At 24.7% G+C, this 21260-nt stretch overlaps 1 protein-coding gene across 4 annotated transcripts in view; it reads left to right on the forward strand.

The window, feature by feature from the left end:
- LOC112603624 (COBW domain-containing protein 1-like) overlaps positions 1-21260 on the forward strand; it is a 32371-nt gene that overhangs the window by 2618 nt on the left and 8493 nt on the right. For 2 of the 4 annotated variants that reach the window (XR_003115171.1, XR_003115172.1), the window contains exons 6-10: positions 1023-1081; positions 3053-4176; positions 4265-4456; positions 9586-9672; positions 9837-9881. Coding sequence is in view for 2 of the 4 variants with exons in the window: in XM_025352300.1 (XP_025208085.1) it covers positions 1023-1081; positions 9586-9672; positions 9837-9881; positions 9960-10016; positions 16864-16921; positions 17040-17174 (441 nt within the window). In the remaining 2 variants the exon portion in view is untranslated. Of the gene's footprint in view, positions 1-1022; positions 1082-3052; positions 4177-4264; positions 4457-9585; positions 9673-9836; positions 9882-9959; positions 10017-16863; positions 16922-17039; positions 17175-21260 lie in introns of those variants that run through there. The other 2 variants (XM_025352300.1, XM_025352301.1) reach the window with 2 other exon arrangements.

Genomic DNA, 21260 nt, shown 5'->3' on the forward strand with positions numbered 1-21260 from the left:
GATTATATTAATAGATGACTTATAGCTAAAGGTTATAATTGTTTATTTTATTATACAGTAATTAAATATTTGGTTTTTGTCGTATATGATTATATTAATAAATGACTTATAGCTAAAGATCATAATTATTTATTTTATTATATATATATTTAATTATGATTGCTTGGAAGCACATCATTATAGTTGTATGATAAAAGACTTGTATTAAAGTTTATTAATTATATTAATGAAGATTCTTTGGTAGTTTCCTAAGATGCTCAAAGTATGAGTGGTGTTGATATCTTTTTTGAGATAGTTAAAAAATTAGATTATAAATGAAAGTGGCATTAATAGGTGACTTTTTTTTGATGTCGTCTTTACTCATAATAAATATTTTTATTGTGTTATAGATTTAAATTGTATATTACATTTAATAAATAAATAATTAAAAAAATTTTTTGAAAAATAATTTTCAAATCTAAACACATTATTTTTAAATAAAAATTATTTTTTTAAATGTTTATAAATATAATTTTTTGATTTTTTGAAATTTTGAATTTGGTTTCGATTAGACAAATTATAAACCATTGGTTTACATTTCATACTTTATAGAATTATAACAAGTGAATATAATTAATATATTATTTTTATTTTTACTAAATGAATTAAAAAATATTTTAAAATATCTTGATATCATCATGTTGCTCAGTTGCTGTGATAAATACAATATGAATTTCTAATTTAATTTTCCGATTAGTTCTTATTTATTGACATTCCAGTCTACAGTCTTAATATTTTCAAAGTTATTTATTTTTTCATTATTCCTTTTACTTTTTTATTATTATAATTTTTATATATATATATAAATGCAAATCCCGTTTAGAAGAACCCTTCATTGTTTTTTAGCCTTGTCCGCATAGTTTACATAATGAGAAAACAGAAGAATTCCAATTTAATTTTCATGCTTAAACTTATTCCATGACTTCTTGTCAAAGGTAGTTTTGTTCATTGTGAATCTTAGACATGTAAATTTTGTTTTTCAGCATCTTGGCAACAGTTTACTTGAAGAATCCAACTTGGATATTATAAACCCTTCATCAAGGTTAGTTAGTTTTATATTATTTAAGGTATTCATATAAATAACTTGTTAATTTTAAGTTGGTCATAATTTTTCCTGAATTTACTTTTAAGACTAATCAGTCTTAGATATTATAATAAATTATTAATAATTATAACTAGAAAATAAGTAGATACTAATATTTCTCTATAGATTAATTTTATTGCCTACACTAAATAATTTAGGTTAAAAAAAAGTATTCATTAAAGTAATAACTAATGACATTTTATTAACACATAAAAATTAAAATATATGAACAAATCATTTAAACCTAAATAAAATATAATTACTTCGATAAAATATATTGGTTGGTTTTTATATGTTAAGTTTAAGTTATAAATTAACCATTATAATTAGACACATTTATTTGTATGGGTACCTACCTATTATATTTATATTGGAAGAGACTAGAAACTAAAAATCATATGATTTAGAGTTTTGCACTTTAAAAAATTCCTAAATTTATTATTATAATTTTAAATTTAGCTATGAGCATTTTAAAGTCGTAATATTTTATATAGTTCTATAATTCTTTAAAAATATTAATAAATCCTATAAAATGTTCTGAATAATATTTTTACTTTTAAGTTATATCTCATTTAATAGGTAAATTTAATTTAATGCTTAAATTAACAGTAAAAATAGATTCAAATCAATGCAAAGTTGCTTATTTTACGTTAGTTACGACTACGAGACTACTTGTATAGGTACGACGTCCTCTTATATATTTTTATTTTTGGTATGTGGTTGCTGTGACTACAACTAAACTGTTTCACTGTATAACCACAAAATATAACTACTGTTATGTAGACGTAGGGCTGTCCTTTGAGGGAGTGTCTAACCCCCCCTTCATTCATGACTTTTTAATATTTAGTCGGCAAAATAAAATGATGACGATGACAACAATTTTATTAAAATACACCGAATTCTAAAAATAGACGAATTTATCTACTATCAGATCTGTTGACTTATTCTTAGTATTATACAATATTAATTTATTATTGCTGCAATCTGAACTTTTGCAATCGATAGTAAAGTTATCGTCTATTTGATTATACGTCGATCAGATTTACAAAATAGATATCTTGATTACTAATTTAAATATCAATTATTTTTTTTTATTTTTTTTAACTATTTCAAAACAAACAATCTATAATTAAATTTACAGTAAGCATGTATGTTGATATACATAATAATTTGATATGCGACACGTGAAAAAAAGAAGCTACCCAATAGCAACACTTTAGAAAAGAATTTTGTTTAATTTATAGAATTTTTTTTTTTTTTTTTTGTCATTTAATTATGGTTGAGATCGTGATACCATCTTCTCTTTAATCTGCGAGGAAGATTTCCAGGAATGGAGTCAGAATTTAGTGCTGGTATTAGAGGATTTGGGTGGTTGATTAGTCGTGAACGAAATCGTTTATAAAATAGTTTTGCAGTTTCGTCTATTGAGTTAATTCTTAAGTCGGTGTGAAGAGTGTGATTTGAGACATGGTAACAGGCCAAAAAAGCGAAAAAAAAATAGTGAATGGAAAAATAGCGAATTAAAAATTTCGAAAATAAAAATAACGAAACTAAATTATGGCCAAAAATAATATATCGAATGTTTAGGGGAAACTCTTGTTTTTATAGTTAATATTAAACAGAGAATAGGGGAAAACTATAGATAATAATATAATCTTTATTAGTCAGTCATTATTATTGTGACTCAAGGTAATATCCGTTATCGCTTTTATCGTGAATAGTGTACATCGTATACCTATCGTATCCTATACTATATGGACATCAAATAGTTTTGTACGACGTTCGACATCGTGACAATCGTTGACTAAGTGTTGTGCTTATTATTTTATTTCTTATATTCTATTTAAACTGTATTTTTTAAAAATTTGATTTTTAAGTTATGGAATTTATTAAATCTAATAAAAATAAACTTTTACTCGTGTATTATAGTTATGCTTATAGAGAGGAAAAAATATACAAGGAATCGAAGTATTGGAAATGTATAGATATGCAATGTAAAGGTCGATTAACAACTACAAGTGATAATAAAATTAAAAAAGAGCCTTCAGAGCATAACCACGTTCCAGATATATGCAAGTTAGAAGTAAAAAAAGAAGTCGAGAGAATGAAATCCCAATCATTGTCGTCACAAGATAACCCTCAACAAATAATCGCTTCATCGCAATTAAATCCAATGATATCAGGTGCATTACCCGAAATATCTAATTTAAAACACACGTTAAGAAGAGTACGACAACGTAATGATTGCGCACCGCCGAATCCTCAGTCACTTTTTAACCTCCAAATACCTGAAAGGTATACTTTAACTAAAGATGGAAAGCAATTCATGCAGTACGATAGCGGTCCATCAGATGAACGTATTTTAATATTTTTTACTAGACAAAATCTAGAATTAATGGGAAAATGTAATAATTGGTTCGTTGATGGTACATTTAAGTGCACTCCGACACTTTTTACTCAAATTTACACAATACATGTATTGACAACCAATTCGTTGATACCTGCTGTTTACGCTTTATTACCAAATAAATCACAAAAAACATATGTACACCTCCTTAATCAATTAAAAAAAATTAAATCAACTTTATCACCAAAATTAATTATGTCAGATTTTGAAATGGCATCAATTAATGCATTTAAAGAAGTATTTCCAAATGTAAAACAAAAAGGATGCCATTTCCATTTTTCCCAATGTATTTGGCGTAAAATACAACAAATTCAATATATGGCCCAAAAATATATATCAGATTCGACATTTGCATTACAGATACGGCTCTTATTAGCATTAGCATATGTACCAGAAAATCATGTGATAGATGCGTTTGAAGAATTAATAGATTCACAATACTACACAGATAACGAAAAAATTTTGCAACCACTTATTGACTACTTTGAAGACACCTGGGTAGGCCGTCCAATGGGTCGAAGAAAAGGTCGTAGATTACCAAAGTATTCAATAAGTTTATGGAATTGTTACGAATCAGCAAGTACTTTATTGCCAAGGACTAACAATGCAGTAGAGGGTTGGCATAGAGGTTTCAGTTCATTACTTGGTTAGTTTTTTAAAATATTTTATTAAATTTATAATTTAATTCAATGTATTTAATGTATCAATGTATAATGTAATATTAACTTTTTAAGGTGCATATCATCCAACATTATGGACATTTATCGATGTGTTAAAAGATCAACAACATTTAGAGGACATTAAACAGGAACAGTTCATTGCTGGTGCCAAAAAACATCAAAAAAAAAAATATAAAGATTGTTCAGAAAAAATACGTAATTTAACCTTATCCTACAATACTAACGACAACATTAATTATTTAAAAGGTATCGCTTACAACTTAACTTTACAAATGTAACTATGATTTTGTGAATATTTTTTTATATTATATTTTTATACTTGTACTTATTATAAAATATTTTTTCGCTATTTTTGATTTCGTAATTATATAAACTTTGCTTTTATTTTTTTCGCTATTTTGGTTTCGCTATTTTTCTTTTCATCTTTATTTTTTCGATATTTTGGCCTATAATCTTGAGACATAGAATGGAGAATTTGTAATTATGTAAAGAGTTGTGGATTGGTAGGTTTGAATTTTATTTGTATTTGATTTCTTGGCAGCCCCCCCCCCCCCATAATTGGATGCCGTATGTCCAGATGGGCATCAATAGAGTTTTATAAATGAGTAGTTTTGATTTTATGTTCAGTTGAGAGTGTTTGTCGATTAAGTAGAAGAGAGATTTCCGTTTGGCGTTTAGGAGAATCCGTTTTATAATATGATGATCCCAAGTTAGACGTTGGTCTAGTATTGAGCTTAAATAGCAAGAGCTAGTAGCTCTAGGGATGATGACAATTAAAAAAAAAAAAAAGTTGAAAATGTTCTATAAAATAAAAGATATCGTAATTATTCGTTCATTATGAAACACTTTGTATATATATATATATATAATGTACGTATAAAATAGATATACCAATATAAATTATAATGTAATATATAGAAGAAAAAATTTTAGTCTGCAAATTAATAGGTCTACCCCTCCCCCTCCTATGAATTGTTGTTCAGGACGACCCCATGTAAAAGTTATAATAAGGGTTGTCTTAATCTCTTTCAGCACTAAATACTAGAATATTATTCGATCAAATTTTAATTTTGACACCTCTAACACGTTCTTCTGATTTTTGTGCATTGTACCGTCGTACTTTTCGATTATATCTAATGCTATCCTAGACTTATAATTTATCAGTTATCAATAATAAACTAAAAATTTTAGTTTTGTTACTCATTTGTATTAATATTTTAGTAGATAATATTGATAATAACAATGTTAACTTTAAGCGCTAGGTAAGAAATCCTAATAGTAAGAATCCAATATGTAGATTTACTTTGTTAGCGTGTGCACTGTGAGACATATTAAAAGTTAGTTTAGTAACTCTAATTTTATGTAATAAGTAATAATCCTTAATAATAGAGAGAATTAAATGAATACAACTTTAAATTAAATATCATCTGTGCTTTCTCGTGGGTTTTTTTATTTTATTTTATTTTATAAGCAAATAATAACTAAGTACGACAAATAAAGCTAAATCTTTTTCTAAAAATTTTAATATTGGGAATAGAATATATTATAATATATTTAATTTATGCTCAAACTATTTGTATAAATGTACGGTGAACTGACTGCCCGAAAATTCTCATAATTCAATTACAAATTTAAATATCGTAATGTCGTAAAAAACATTAGAAAACACAGATAATATTTACTTTATAGTTTGACGATAAGTCAGTTCACTCCAAATAATAAGGTATTTAATCCTGCTATTACACAAAATTGGAAGTGTTGAACATAAATTTACTATGTTGTACGTTCGTTAGACGGAAACAACACGTCATAATGTTTTTTCCTTTATAAATTTATTTTGCATTAAAATTGTTGATAAGAATATAAAATACATACAAAATTAATTTAATTATTGTGAAATTTTTGATATTCCCGGTCATTTCCAAATATTTTCAGGAACAATTTTCTGTCAAGTTACGTTTCTTGAAATTAACTAACCCTATTTATAAGTACGATGTTTCATAAATAACTACGAGAGTTTAATCTAAAAATTATTCTAACAATCTATAGTTAACACAATTTTATTAATATAACGAGATAAATCTTAAAACATGTAAATGTTTACTTTAAAAAACGTTAAATCGTTAAGTACACAACCACTAGATATAATATTATAATAACTTTTTATGTAGAACTTATAATTTAATACTAAAAGTGCTTTGTAAGTGGTATAAGAATATATAGGTTGCATATATAACATACCTATGTGTATTGCTATATTTTATTTCTATATACTCACCTTGGGGGGATTTTATAGGTAAGTATTATAGTCTATAAGCAAGCATTCTTATTCAATTTTTCTTGGACCCTTTGGCCTTTTTATGTATTTTCCACATGACATATCAAAGGGATGGCGATTATTGGGTTTTGCGTGTGCGACAATGCCAATATATAAAGCAGAGTGTAGTTTATATATTACATAATATATTTTATTAATATCTTGTATAATATGTATATAGAGCGTCTGATAGTATAAAATTCCTAAGTCACTGCTACAAATAGAGTAGGTAGTCAACATATTTAATGGTTCGCTAACGTTCATGGTCGTGATATTTAGTTTTTGAACTTTGATCACATGAACAATTTGAATAAAATGTTTGCCATATTAATATTGATATATATATATATAAATTCGAGAAGTTGCTTTGTTATATATAATATAAAACAGTTTTGACTGTTTTTCTTGATCAAACCATAGCTATTTAAGTGACCAAACTGGCTGTGTGAAATTTTAATAAAATTATAAATCATTGCATACGAAAAATAATTTGAGTAAAAACTCTGTGTCACTAATCACTATACTTAATTTATTTATATAAATATAAGTTGTTACTTATTATACTTATTAGAATTATATATATATATACTCGTATATATATTAGTTTATCAAAATTATTGTTAAAAATATCGTATTATAGATATAATACCTATATTATAAAAAAGTTATTATACATATTTTATTTTTGATATTAACTTATTAGTCAATACATTAACAAAGTAAGTTATTTTTAAAATATTTAAAGGTTCATAATATAAGTAGCTTAAAATACTTAAAAAATCAATTTTGTATAGATTTTGATAATAAATAGTAATATTAATAGTTGTAGTTGTAATACAATATTAAAATGTTTAGGTTTTTCCGATAAATATTTTTTCAATCATATCAAAATAATAAAAAATGTTTGATTAGGAATTGTTATTTTACATTTAAATGTCAAATGCTCATTAAAAATTAGGGATATGCATATAGCTTGGGAAATGAAAAAATTAAAAAAGTTTAAACAATTTAAAATACCGTTATAAATCGTATTTTCTCTATTATTCAAACAAATAACCATAAACCAAGGTGTATTATTTAAGAAATTATTTAAAGATAATCTACGTATATATATATATATATATATATATACATAAATAAATAAAATAACATGCTTGATTGATTGATGCACTATTGTCTAGCCGAAACCGTTGAAACTATGAGTATGAAATTTGGTTATTAATTTTATTTTATGGTGTTGAGACTCACTAATTAAGGATTTCCCAAAATGCATTCCCTAAGAGAGTTAATAGGTGTAAAAATGAAAAACGTTAATTTTGATCGGATTTTTTTTTTTAAACTTAGCATTTATACTGTAATATAAATAATAAAATATCTTTTAGGTACCTTAAAAAATGTCCAGTTTACATTTAATTGAGTTTAATAAAGGCTAAATTCACGAGCATATGATTTGTCATAGGCAATACTGTGTAAGGTCTACCAGTAAAATATAATTAAGTATTTTACATTTATCAAAAATAAAAATAATCCTACTTTGTTGATATAATTATTTAAATTCTTATTTTTTTAATTCATATTTGAAACAGTTTTACAGAAAAATTTAAAAAATTTGAGATGTTACCTTTTTTTTGGCTTAGTTTTGAGTCTATGAAATAGCTCAAAATGAATAATAATATTTTCTAAATTATAGTTTGTTAATCATTTTAAATAATTTTCCGTTAAATACAAAATTTATTGTTTTTTATTGGAGTGACACGTTGTGGAAAACTCAAGCAAAATTACGTTTTAGAGAACGAATATTGAACTATAATGGGATTAGAATACGTGGCAAAAAATCACCTTAGTTAGGAAATTTTTAAATTAAAGCTAATCGTGTAAAAATACTATACTCATTATAACCGACACAAAAATACAGAGAATTAAGTCTTATTAATACTCGTGGCATGAAAATGTATACAACATTTTTTATTATGACTACGTTATCTAAAAGTATTAGGACAAACAAAACATAAAAGTATTATACAGTTAAATAATTAATAAATATATAAAATATAAAATATTATTATTTTATGTTAATAATATGTATAAATTAATTTTTTAGTTGTTTATAAAATAGTTCGATAGTTTTAGTTATTTTAAAAATTAGAAAATTTATTAAAATATGAAAAGTAAATATTATTATAAGTTGATTTAGTAGAACATGAATCAAATTCGTATCCAGTTTAGCATTAAATTGAATGAAAAAAAACAAATTTGTAATTTCATAAATATACTAATTCTAAACATTACGAGTACATTGATTTATTCAATCTCGAGGTACACTCAATACTTTCTGTAATAGATAGTAAGAAATTAAAGCAGTTAGGTACTTACTTTTATCCTTTTCAGATTAAAATTCTATCATTTTTTATCACATATCAAACTTTATGTACTCTAATAAAATAAAATAAAGTTATAAGGTATTTTAAAATTGTATAAGTACTTACTGATAATAATAATTATGGATATAATTTGGAAGTAATATTTTATATTATACTTTGTTCACTTCTATATTTTTTATTTGAACGATGTTATGTATATATATATATATATATATATATATATTTATATCTTTTTATTGTGGTGGTTTTGTAATTGATAAAAACGGATAAACTCATTCTGATGACAAACATAAATAGATTACGTACATGCTCTGTTGGGTTTATTATGCAAAAACGACGGGACACAGAATAATATGTCCAAATCGAATCAACGTCATGGAAACGGAGATCCGTCTCGGTATATATAATCAAATCTGCAAACCATCAGCCCTCCTCCAACTCTATATAAAGTGAAATATCTAAACAACTTATGTTGATATATACACATTTGTGTGTATGTGTTAGTGTATATTTTAAATCCAATGGCAATTGAACAAACGAAACAATTTTACATAGAAATCTGAAATCCTGGTGTATTTTAAATTTTGTATGTATACCTATCAATGAAAAAAATAGATTACTAAAAAGAACTTCATTTTTTAGTGCTATAAATAAAACTGTTTCTTATTTTATTTCAGACAAATTGCATTAGCTGATATTATACTCATCAATAAAATTGACTTAGTCGACAGCAGTACTTTAGAAACTTTAAAGATTAAGATTAGGTAATATTTCATTTAATTTTTATATTATGTACCTACCTACCTATATGTACTATTGTATTTGTATACTAATAAAATAATAACTTTATTTTTTTAATCTTAAAAATATACCTGTATTTTTCAACTTATTCCTTTGTACTTAAAAAATAATTATTTATTTGTTATAGATCAATTAACGGAAGTTCCGAAATTATTGAGACAACTCATAGCAGGTAAATTATTACAGGTTATTAAATAGGTAATGTGTGTCACATTCATAAAACTGTGATATAACTTTATTATCATTTCAGAATTGACTTGAATAAAATTCTTGATTTGAAATCGTATTCTCCGTCTAACAGTTTAAGGTATTTATCAATGAAACAAATATTATACTATTTTAGGATTAGATTCTTTATACATAACTCTTTAAATACAGATACCAGTGAAATAAAAAAAAAAAAAAAAAACTCGTTTTATTAAATTAAAACCGTAGTTATAGTTGACCAAAGCTTCTATATTAAGATTTATAACGTATTTATTATTCATATATATATATATATATATATACCTTGATAAATTGATTACTGTTATACTATGATTAAATATTTCTCTTAAAATATAGTATTAAGTGTAGTAGTAATAACTATATTCTCTAAAATATAAGCTTTTTCTCATTGATAGCCGTAAGTCTCATAACGCTGTACCGTAGTTTAGCGAGGAAGGGTTTTTCTTGTATAACACTAGTGAATGCACTTTTATGGGTAACCATAAGACCACTTGTCAGATTATTAATAACCGTGAAATAAAGTAAGTATAATTTTTCACCCTCACCCATAGCCCTCTTTAAACACTTCACGGCCATCTGTCAAACTCTACAAATTACCCGTTGTTCTGTTTTGAACTTATTTTTTGTTTTATATTGGTACTTTGTACACATTTTGTTTTTAACTTTTGTCGAAAAATATTTACCAAACCTATCGGTACCTATTTTAGTTTTAATTCGTCATAAATAATGTTTAAAATTCAATTTTTTTTTAATATCATTAAATTATACTTGTAGTAACCTGCAAATATATTAAAAAGAGTACCACAATATTTAACATAATTTAAAAAAATAATTTTTTATTATAATTGTACAAAATATAAAAGTTATTTTTTTTTTTTTTACGTATAGGAATAATTTGGTGAATTTCATAATTTTCAAAAAAAAATATTCAATATTATGTATTCTATAATTGCGTATAATTGATACATAGAGTAATTCACTCAGAACACTCATTTTCTCTCCTATTTTCTTTAATAATGGAATGATTCAAAACCCAATTTTTGGAATTTTTAAATACATCAGCGACCATGTTTTCTAATACTTTAGATTATCTTGTACCACATTATTGTAGCTAACTTCTGTTTTTTTTTTTTTCAAATATAATTCCTCTTCTCTTTTTTCTAATAATTATTAGACTTAATATACTTTATTAAAAAAATTACGATGAATATAAATTAAAATTCAAATGAGTTGTTTCTAATTTAATACATTTTAAGTATAAAAGATTATAGTTCGTGTTTTTTAGCTTGTTTATATTTACAAAGTACGAGTAGATAAGAGATTTAATAACATGGAAAGCTTAGGTATTATTGATTTTAAACTTGATAGTTGCTTTTGATATTTTATAATTTGTAAAAGTTATCTGAAAAGTAACTAATGAGACCAATATATAAATGTATGATCTCAGCATATTTTTTTTTTACCCTATGGCCTATGAGACTATAAAATAACATAACCCGGAACTAGGGCTACAAATAGACACGGACTATTACTCTATATTACTTAAATGTTGATAATTTAGAGCTACTCGTTCAAATTAAAATTTAGATACATCAACATTTAAATATTTACTCGTATATATATTTATATTATGTAACCCCAAATGTATACTGCAGAAATAAAATGGTTTTCTATTTGAAAAATAGAAGTTTGTATCGGTATAGGATCATTTTTAAAAGACATATAAATTTTAATTATTCAAAAATATGATTTTCTACTATGTACAAGAATTCCAAAAACTAGATTTTGAATAACTCCATTTTTAAAGAAAAAAGGGATGGGTGTCTTTGGAAAATCAGGGCGGTCCTAGTTTGCACACATTTATTAAAATTATAACTATTTAGATATAACTCATTTGCACTCAGATTATTTATTATATAACAACTCGTTAGGGCACAAATTAAAAATTTTACATTCTTAATAACGCCTATGGAAAGCTTTAGCTCCTTTTTTGTACTTGGTTGTAAATCATTTGGTTTTCTAAACTCTAGGGATGAGGTAAAGTTTTAATCAGTTAAAATATATTTCATGAAAAAACATAATCAAAGAAGTCGCTTACCTCTTGGATAGAGTAATTTATTATAGCTATATTAAAGTTACAAAATATTTTATCTTTATTTATTCTGAAACCAAATTTATAGAAAAACTAAAAAATTTTTTTTTAAAATAAGCCATTTAAACCAATTTACTCTCATGAAATTATTGTTTTTATACTCCCGTAATAATTAATTACTCATTTTTATTCGATAAAATCAATATTTTATTAAATTCAATGTACATCATATTATAACATAATGACCTTTAAAATTGAATCATGAACATATTTTTCAAAGTCAACATGGATTTATTCTATGACAAGTTATTGATTAAAAATTTGAATACATATATTTTGCAGTATTACCCACATGATTTTTAGTATGTCGGAGTATATTATTTATGTTAAAAAAATCAAAATCCTACTGAAACGTAAAAATAATTTTAAACATTTGAATAGTATATAGTTTAATAATTTCAGGAAATGGAACAATAGTATTTCTATTATTTGTAAATAAATAAAATAGCACAATACAAGTAATTCATTTAATTAAGTTATAAAAACTTAAATGAAGGTTTTCGTTGGCATTATTTAATTAAGTTATAAAAACTTAAATGAAGGTTTTCGTTGGCATTATTTGAAAATAAATAACTGATAGGTATCTAATACAATTTATATATTTTATAAACTAAAATTAGAAATATATGCAAATTATCGTATTTACCTACTCAAATTCGTGTAACATATGTAATAATTTGTCATTGAACTCAAATTTAAAATATATAGTTTAATATTTAGTTAAGTCATATTAGAATAGATCCTAAAATAATAATTTATTATATTTAATAAATAATCCACTTCTTTTAATAATAATTTTACCGTCTCTGCGACTCTGCATACTTGTTTTTCATTTTAAGACAAAGCCTGTGTATGTATTATTTTTATGCTTGAGTACTGATTCATATAGTGAAGTATAGTAAAGTTATAAATTTACTTTAATTTTCTTATAGATACTACCTACTTGAATAATTGGAAACTGTTTCACAAATTTAATTAAAGCCGTTTATTGTGTAATACGAATTTTGAGTCATTCTAAATAGAAATTTTGTTTTTTTTTTTTTTTGGTTTTGTAATGGTACAAAAAAAAAAAAAAAAAAAAAATAAAATAAAAAACGATATAACTAAATTTAATTTAATTATAACTGTCATTATTTATTACATTTTAGTATAAATGTTACATATTGTGTAATAATATGTAGGTATTTTATTATTAAATTATGATATGTAATATATTAAAACATTGTTCCTGGAATTTCAATTTTGTACGATAATATAATGAGTGTTTTATTTTCAAAATCAGAATATTATTATATGTATTCATGTTCATTTTATTTTCAAAAAAACTGCGAATCAAAATTATGGTATGAAATTACAACATTTATCTTCGAGGTGGAATTTTCATTCACATTTTCATATTCTGTGATAAGTTTATGATTGGGTAAAATATTTGATAAAGTATACAATACAAATATAGACTTTTGATAGTGAAAAAAAAATGAAACTTTGAATTTTATCTACACTTAATAAATATTGTACTGATCAGTAATAAAAATTTAAAATACAAGTTTCTCTGAAATGTAGTAAATTTCTAGTAACCTACCTACCTTGTTTTTATACGGGTCACTGTATTAGGTACGTTAAATTTTAATTTAATTGTAAACAATTTTTTTTAAAATTTTTTTTTTTTTTACATAAAATATATACAATTTGTCCAATTATAAGTAATTTCATACAAAAAACAATTATGAGAAAATAGCGTGTGGCAAGTTTTATTTCTTAAGGTATTTTATAATTTATTTTATCTACTATTCGTAATAGCGTATATTTAACTAATATTTTCCAAAAACATCACATATTATATTACACTTATTTACACAATAAATAATGTAACTATTTATACCTAACTATAGTACTTTTGTTTTATTTTCAATATTGCATCGGTACAAAGTAGGTAATATAATATGTATCCAATGTATTTCAATTGGTGTTAATGTTTGGGTAAACATTGTCGTGCCATGCTATATTACATCCTGTATCAGCTTTAAAACTTATACGACACCACAGGGGTATAGTAGCTTGACTAGATAGAGGGGGTATAGGACGACAACATAATAAAATATATTTTACGCGTAAGCATATCATAATACATATATATTATAAAGCAAAAACGTATTACATATAATAATAATACGCGTGGTGGCGCGACGCATACACATAAATGAACTCAAGAGTGCGGAAAAGTGAACGTGGCCGTGTGCTCTCGCGCCCCATAGGTTATTAATCCCTGTGCGCAACTCCTCTATACTTATATGAATATAATGTATGTATATATATATAGATATACGGGAGTGGAAAATCGCCACCCGCCGCTACCGATCTAATATCGTCACGTTATATTAAACCACCTATATACATATAATTAACCCTTTACATGGTCTCCACTCTCAACCGCCGTCATACTCCACAGATCCACATCCATCAATATATATATATATAATATTAAATACACGTGCATTGTACATCTGCTTCGACCGAGTTATCGCGCCTTATAAATAATATTATGAATAAATCTTATTTCTTTATTCATTACGAATCACCATGAATTGTAGTAATAATAATATTAATATATATATATTAATACTTTGCAATTGCGGTTGTTTATGTAGTTTTCATATATTTTAATAATATGTGATATTTCTTATGAATTCTTTACATACCTTGATAGTTAAATATTTATGTTGAAATTGCGATTTACTATAATATTTTTACAGTTGAAAGAAATATCTATGTTTTTTTACTAAATATGTGATAAAAAAAAGTATATTATTAAAGAATTTTTTCTAAATAGTAAACTATAGTTACAGTTGTAGACACTATAATATACAAGTACAATAAGTACATATCCAAATTCTCAACAAATGAAAATAATCTACTATAAATTGCAAGTAACCAATTGAAATCGCATTACTATAATATATATATATGTTCATATGTATATAAGATTACTATATTTTTTTAAACTTATTACATAATAGTCGAAAAAATTTACAATTTTGCTCAAATAGTTTATTATTAAATTTTAAAATAAATAGCCAAGTGAATTTTAGTTAGTATAATATTATGTACTTGATAGTCAAGTTAGTTTTATTATTTTTATTTTACGAGTTGCTTTTGTGAGGCATCGTTTTTAACCCAAATTTTGGACCATTAAATACTGCACACATTTGATTAACAGCTAAAAATTAAACATTTATTGTTATTAAACAAATCTTTATAAAAATAATTCAATATTTAATAAGATAAAATAAATTATATATAGTAGATAATACTTAGATTAATATAAATGTACATCCTACCGTTTTAAGTATTCTATTAAATATATTTCATTAATTATAATTTTGTGTTTTTCATTTATTATAATAACTGATGCGTGGTTCTAAACGATAATGTGATTTTAGTTAAATGTGTGCATTATTGATACATAATTGTGTATGTGGTATTGAACGGTTTGATTTTGGGAAAACTATGGAATTGACATGTAAAAATGTGTGGGTTTGGACGATGACCATTTTTTGAAAGTTTGCGGTTATGACGACCACCGCTTTTGTTTTTTATTAGCTCTTAAAAATATAAAGGTATTAAATTAATTACGTAAAAAAACTAAATATTAATATATGCATTGCATTATATTACCATAAGTAAAGCGTGTTATAAACTTCACTATAAATGTATTGCTTTCTAAAGAAATAGCATATAATAATAACGTGCATAATATTATGTTTTCCTTTTTTATTATTAATCAACTTCTATTAATTTTTCCGTTAAAATACAAAAAATAAGTTTAAAAAATAAAAAATGATAATTACTGCCCGCAAAGTTAACTATATTTTTAATTATGAAAATTATAACGTATGGTTTGTTTAAGGATATATTTTTTTTTTAATTATTTAAATTTTATTTTACAAACTTATTTATAATAAATACAACAAAAGTTAATTTTAATCACAAATAGCTCGTAGTAAATATTTAGCTTTTAGATTACATTTTAAAATGTATTCAAACGAAATCAAAACACTAAATAGCAATTATTCATGATATTAATATAAATATTACATACACGCTAAAACTGTATAATATGTAATATTGATGACCCATCTGTCTGTAGATCGCATAAAATTGTACCAATATTATGAGGCTACCGCGTTGAAACGTGCCATAAGTGCCATAAACCCGCTTATCCCTTTCATTAAGGCATTTACGATTCATTAGATCGGAAACCCAACATTATGACTTCCAAATGTTCACGTGTTCGTTATTAACGAAAATAATTTATTATTATTATTATTATTATTATTATTATTATTATTGAATATCTCGGGCTTCCAAACAGTGAAGACACTATTCGTATATATACACACGAAATGTGGTAGCCGCAATAATCATATACGATAATAAAAACACCCTATTAGTCTGCAGCTTATCTCTGATCCCTCTAAATAGTCGTGGTGGTGGTCGTATGCCCTGCAGCAAGAAGGGTCTTGACTTCTCATCGGCCGCTTATTTGACCGAAACTGCCTCTGATAAACCCCATGTCATCCATTACTCCGTATTGTTGTTATTCGACAATTATTACTGATTTATTTATTTTTTATGTTAAAACCAATATTGACAATAATATTTATCAATTCAAATTGTCGTTTGGTCAGACCCCCTCCTTAGCGTTCATCATATTATGAAACACGAATATTTTATTGCTTATGTTTATTGCCTAGGTACATGTTGCTTGTTTCAGGGTCGACGAAATGGTAAGAAATGTGGAAAGTTTCGAAGGAAAAACTCATATACACCAAGTAAACGCATATATTCATATTCATATGTTATAAATGTTATAATATAGACCTTATATAATGCCGTATAATGTGTATGGTGATGTATTTTTAATAGTATAATTTTTGTTTGTAATTTCAGAACGTGTCTACTGTTACACTAGAAGTTCCCGATGGTATTTTAAAAACATCTCTAGACACTTTTGTATGTCAAATCTTATGGGAAAATATGCTGAATGATGGTCTAGGAAATACTTCAGAAATAATCAGAATGAAGGTAAGGTAGATATTATTATTGGTACCTATTTCCACCAAACGAGATATTTACCACATTTCCATCAAAACAATTAATAACAAACAATAAACAAAAAGTTAATGAAAAAAATACTATAAAATAATGAAAAACAGTTCATTAAAAATATTAATAAAATCATTTTTGTAATAATTTGAAAAAAATAATTATTAATGCAATATACGCCTTAAATGTTAAATTTTTATTGATATAGAAATTGTTTTGATGAGAACGTGTTACATAAATGTCACTCAAATTATACCATAAGTCATCTAATATTTATTTAAAATTCGCTAATGTTTGCTAAATGTTCTCATAACCGTGTATATTATTGTATTATATTAAATAGATATTACGAGTTGCTATTAATTCCTATTATTATACTACTATTATATTCATCGTATTGATCAAAGGGTTAAATGCATAAACAAAATGTATCGATATTTATACTGTATATTATGTATAGATATTACGAATAGATTAGCCATTTTGAAAATTTGTTTAATCGCATTTCTTAATACACATTGGCACATTGCAACACCCCTACTTGGTTCCTTTACTGCTTCACGATTATTGGGCATCGCGCCACTATGCGTATTATAGAAACTGCAGTTGCCTCATAACCGGCATTTATTATATAAAAGAGTTCAAAGTAACAATAATTATTATTGAAACATGTTGTGTATTTTTTTTAAGGGGTTTGTATACGGAGAACAATATTTTCGTTTATCGTAATAATTTTAGTTCGTATTCTATTGTATTGCGATTCGTCAACAACACGTATTGAAATGGCCGGCTGTTCTATCCTATCCACGTCCGAAATCCATATCCTGCAGGGGCTCACCCTTTTGTACACACAAACACACGCATACACATATGTACGGAGCCTTATATTTGCCAGAGAATAATGTTTGTTGCCCTTTTTTTCTTTATTTTTTTTTTATTATTATCCAGCTATCGCGTCCCCTCTCCCCCCGGCCGAACGTTTATATTATTATATGTGTGCCCGCGATTTTTTCGTATTTAATTGTTGTAGACAGCTCCCATTGTGTGTACCTATATATATTTTCTCGTTGATAAATCCCTATTTAATTCCATACTGCGGGGCTAATCCTCGCTCCAGATGTAATCAATTGGCCGTGGATCAGGACATCAGGTAGACTAATGTACACACATGCACACACGTAAATATACCCCTCATCCTTGTATGACTTCATCCCCGTAAACAAATTGAGACCTTAAATGTAATACACTGAGTGTATTATACACGCACAGGTATGGGTACTGACAAATCATTTTTCGATTTTTATCTTCCCAGCTCGTATAGCCGTCTATTGTATATCGATTGCATGATTAACATGGCTAAATATTATATTATATGAACAATATAAAATAATACAACAATGATTTCCCCAATACATCTATCGAATCTGTTTGCATCCCAACTTATTTTATTATTATTTACACGCTATACCTACCATTGTTATTCTAACTTATAAAAGTATATTAAAAAAAAAAAAAACTATTTTATTTATAGTGAGGTCCAGGGTCAACTTGGTTATGTTTTAAATATGATAAAAAATGTCTGAGAGTTCTATACTTTGTTTTTTAATGATATATTTTGTATTTACCGTAAAAAGTAAAACTAGCAAATAATAATTTATATAATTACCTACTTTATATTTGCTATTTATATTATAAATAAATACAGGGTTTGATAATATTAAAACTTTTTGCTGTCATCAAAAAGCTTAATTTAAAAGTCGCTATAAGATTGACCCAAGTTTTAATATCTCTTAAATTGTTAAAACTTTTCCGAAAAACCTATTATGACACAAAATATTATACTCGATGCCTTTTTCCGCCTTTATTTTTTCCCAACTCTATGAGAATATATATCATTCTTATAAATAAACCAACAAACCCACTTATGCCACTCATCATATAGACTATTAAAAATTTATATTTCTTCTATTTTCAAAAATCTTGCTAAAATAAGTTCTTTGATCAACCGACTTTTAATATTACCCTTTTTTTTTTCTGACTAGGTTACCGATAAAGCCATTTTATCCTTCCATAAACATCCAATTATCACTACTAACTACGTTTAGGCACATATAAATAACTTAACTGATTGATATCTATTCTATTTATATGAAATAACACTTTAAAGTTAATAAAACAAAATTAAAATTTTTTAAATGTTACTTTTAATAATATGCTGCAAATACCTTATTCACAAAAACTAAGTATCTAGGAATGACATTCGAAAAACGTTTTATACCTATTCTTCACTTATACTGAAAAAGTAATAGCACTATACAACATAAATATATGTAAACATAATGTTTGCATCATTATATTGTATTCAAATCTTTTTAACTCACCATGTAGACTGAATTTAAAATTTAATTTTTACAAGATCTTTTTCAAGTAAATATGGTTATATGATATCCTAATACAATAAGATCCTACCAAATATTTAAACATTTCATTTATAAATCTTTGGTCTTATTACAAACTCATCTTGTTATGTTACAGACCATAAAATTCATTACCTAATTATTATTAAAGTTTCTATAAAAATTATGTATCTAATTTTATTTTTTTAGTATTTATTCTTATTATATATTTTTAATTAAAATAATTAAAATGAAAAATAATATTTATTTCGGAGAATTATCTTAAAAAATTTGAAATATATTTTATAATAATGGTACTAAAAAATATTTACAGTTTATTACATAATTATTTATCATTAATATCTATTGAATCTTTTAAATTGTTTTCATAATATATCAATATAATCAAGTAAATAATATTATTTATTACATATAATAACCCTCATAACTTTTAGTATTTTACTTATCCAGTTTTATAGAACAATTTAAGAAATAATACTAACACTAATCAATATAATTTATTCAGTAATCATCATTAAAGAATTTTTAAAAATTAAAAAATTATATTTAATGATAGACTTAAGTCTTAGATATTTGTCAACCTATAAAACTTATTGATAAACATGTGTCTTACAACACATATTATAGTTTAAAGACTATAGGTTATCACTGTACACTATCAGAAATACAAATATGTGAAGGTAATAAAAATGTACTTAAAGTATTAACCATAATGTTAAGCGATATTAGATATCAATGTAGATACACAAATTTGTTTAATTATATTAATTGAAACAAAAAAATAATATGTTAATGCATTTTCATTTTAGTATTTTTTGCAATATTTCTTCTATATTATGTACTAAAATTAAACAACACGATTAATCAATAAATATTATGACAATAATTTAATTGATTTATTTATTGTCATCGGTTAAAAGCCTTGTGTATTGCAGTTATTATTCAATATTTTATTGGGTTTAAGCTTGCGGATTACGTTGCTCCCCCAATAGCTTTGATGAAACCCACTGGATAGAAATGCCCCTTTCAAAATTGCTTTGACAGCAAAATTGTAAACAGCCATCAGTAAATAGACTTAAGGATATCTCAAAACTGTTCCTTATACTCTCAAGCAAACAAATCTTGTCATTCACTCATGTTCTGTGTGTGTTTGTAAACAGATTTTCCAATATATTATTGGCAAAACTTTAAATAAAAATACACCAAAAATCCCAATTTTATATTTACAAATTTTCATCATAAATAAACATAGTCAATAATTTATTATTAAAAAAAAAAAAAAAATGTTAGTTTACTTCAAAATCATTTTGTGAATTATTTTTTAAGTAGGTACCTATAAATATCTATATTTTATATAATATTATCTAAGTGTTTCCAATTAGTTCAATATTTAATTTTTTGATTTATTTTTTTTTTTGAGTAAATTTTAAATGAGAATTTAATTAAAATGTTTCGTATTAAATTTTGAAAAAAATGGGTTAAATAATGAGTGCTAAAAAGTAATCAATTAATACAAATTAAATAATTTAGTTTTAAATTATTATTTAATTTATAATACATTGTTTGTTCATTTTTAAAATTTTTAAATTTCAATACAACGAGGATAATAGAAAATTTCTGAAAATGTTTTAAAGAATGTCATAAGAAT

The sequence above is a fragment of the Melanaphis sacchari genome, unplaced genomic scaffold, assembly GCF_002803265.2.
Source record: "Melanaphis sacchari strain LSU unplaced genomic scaffold, SCAv2.0 Contig10_pilon_pilon, whole genome shotgun sequence".
Classification (NCBI taxonomy): Eukaryota; Metazoa; Arthropoda; class Insecta; order Hemiptera; family Aphididae; genus Melanaphis; species Melanaphis sacchari.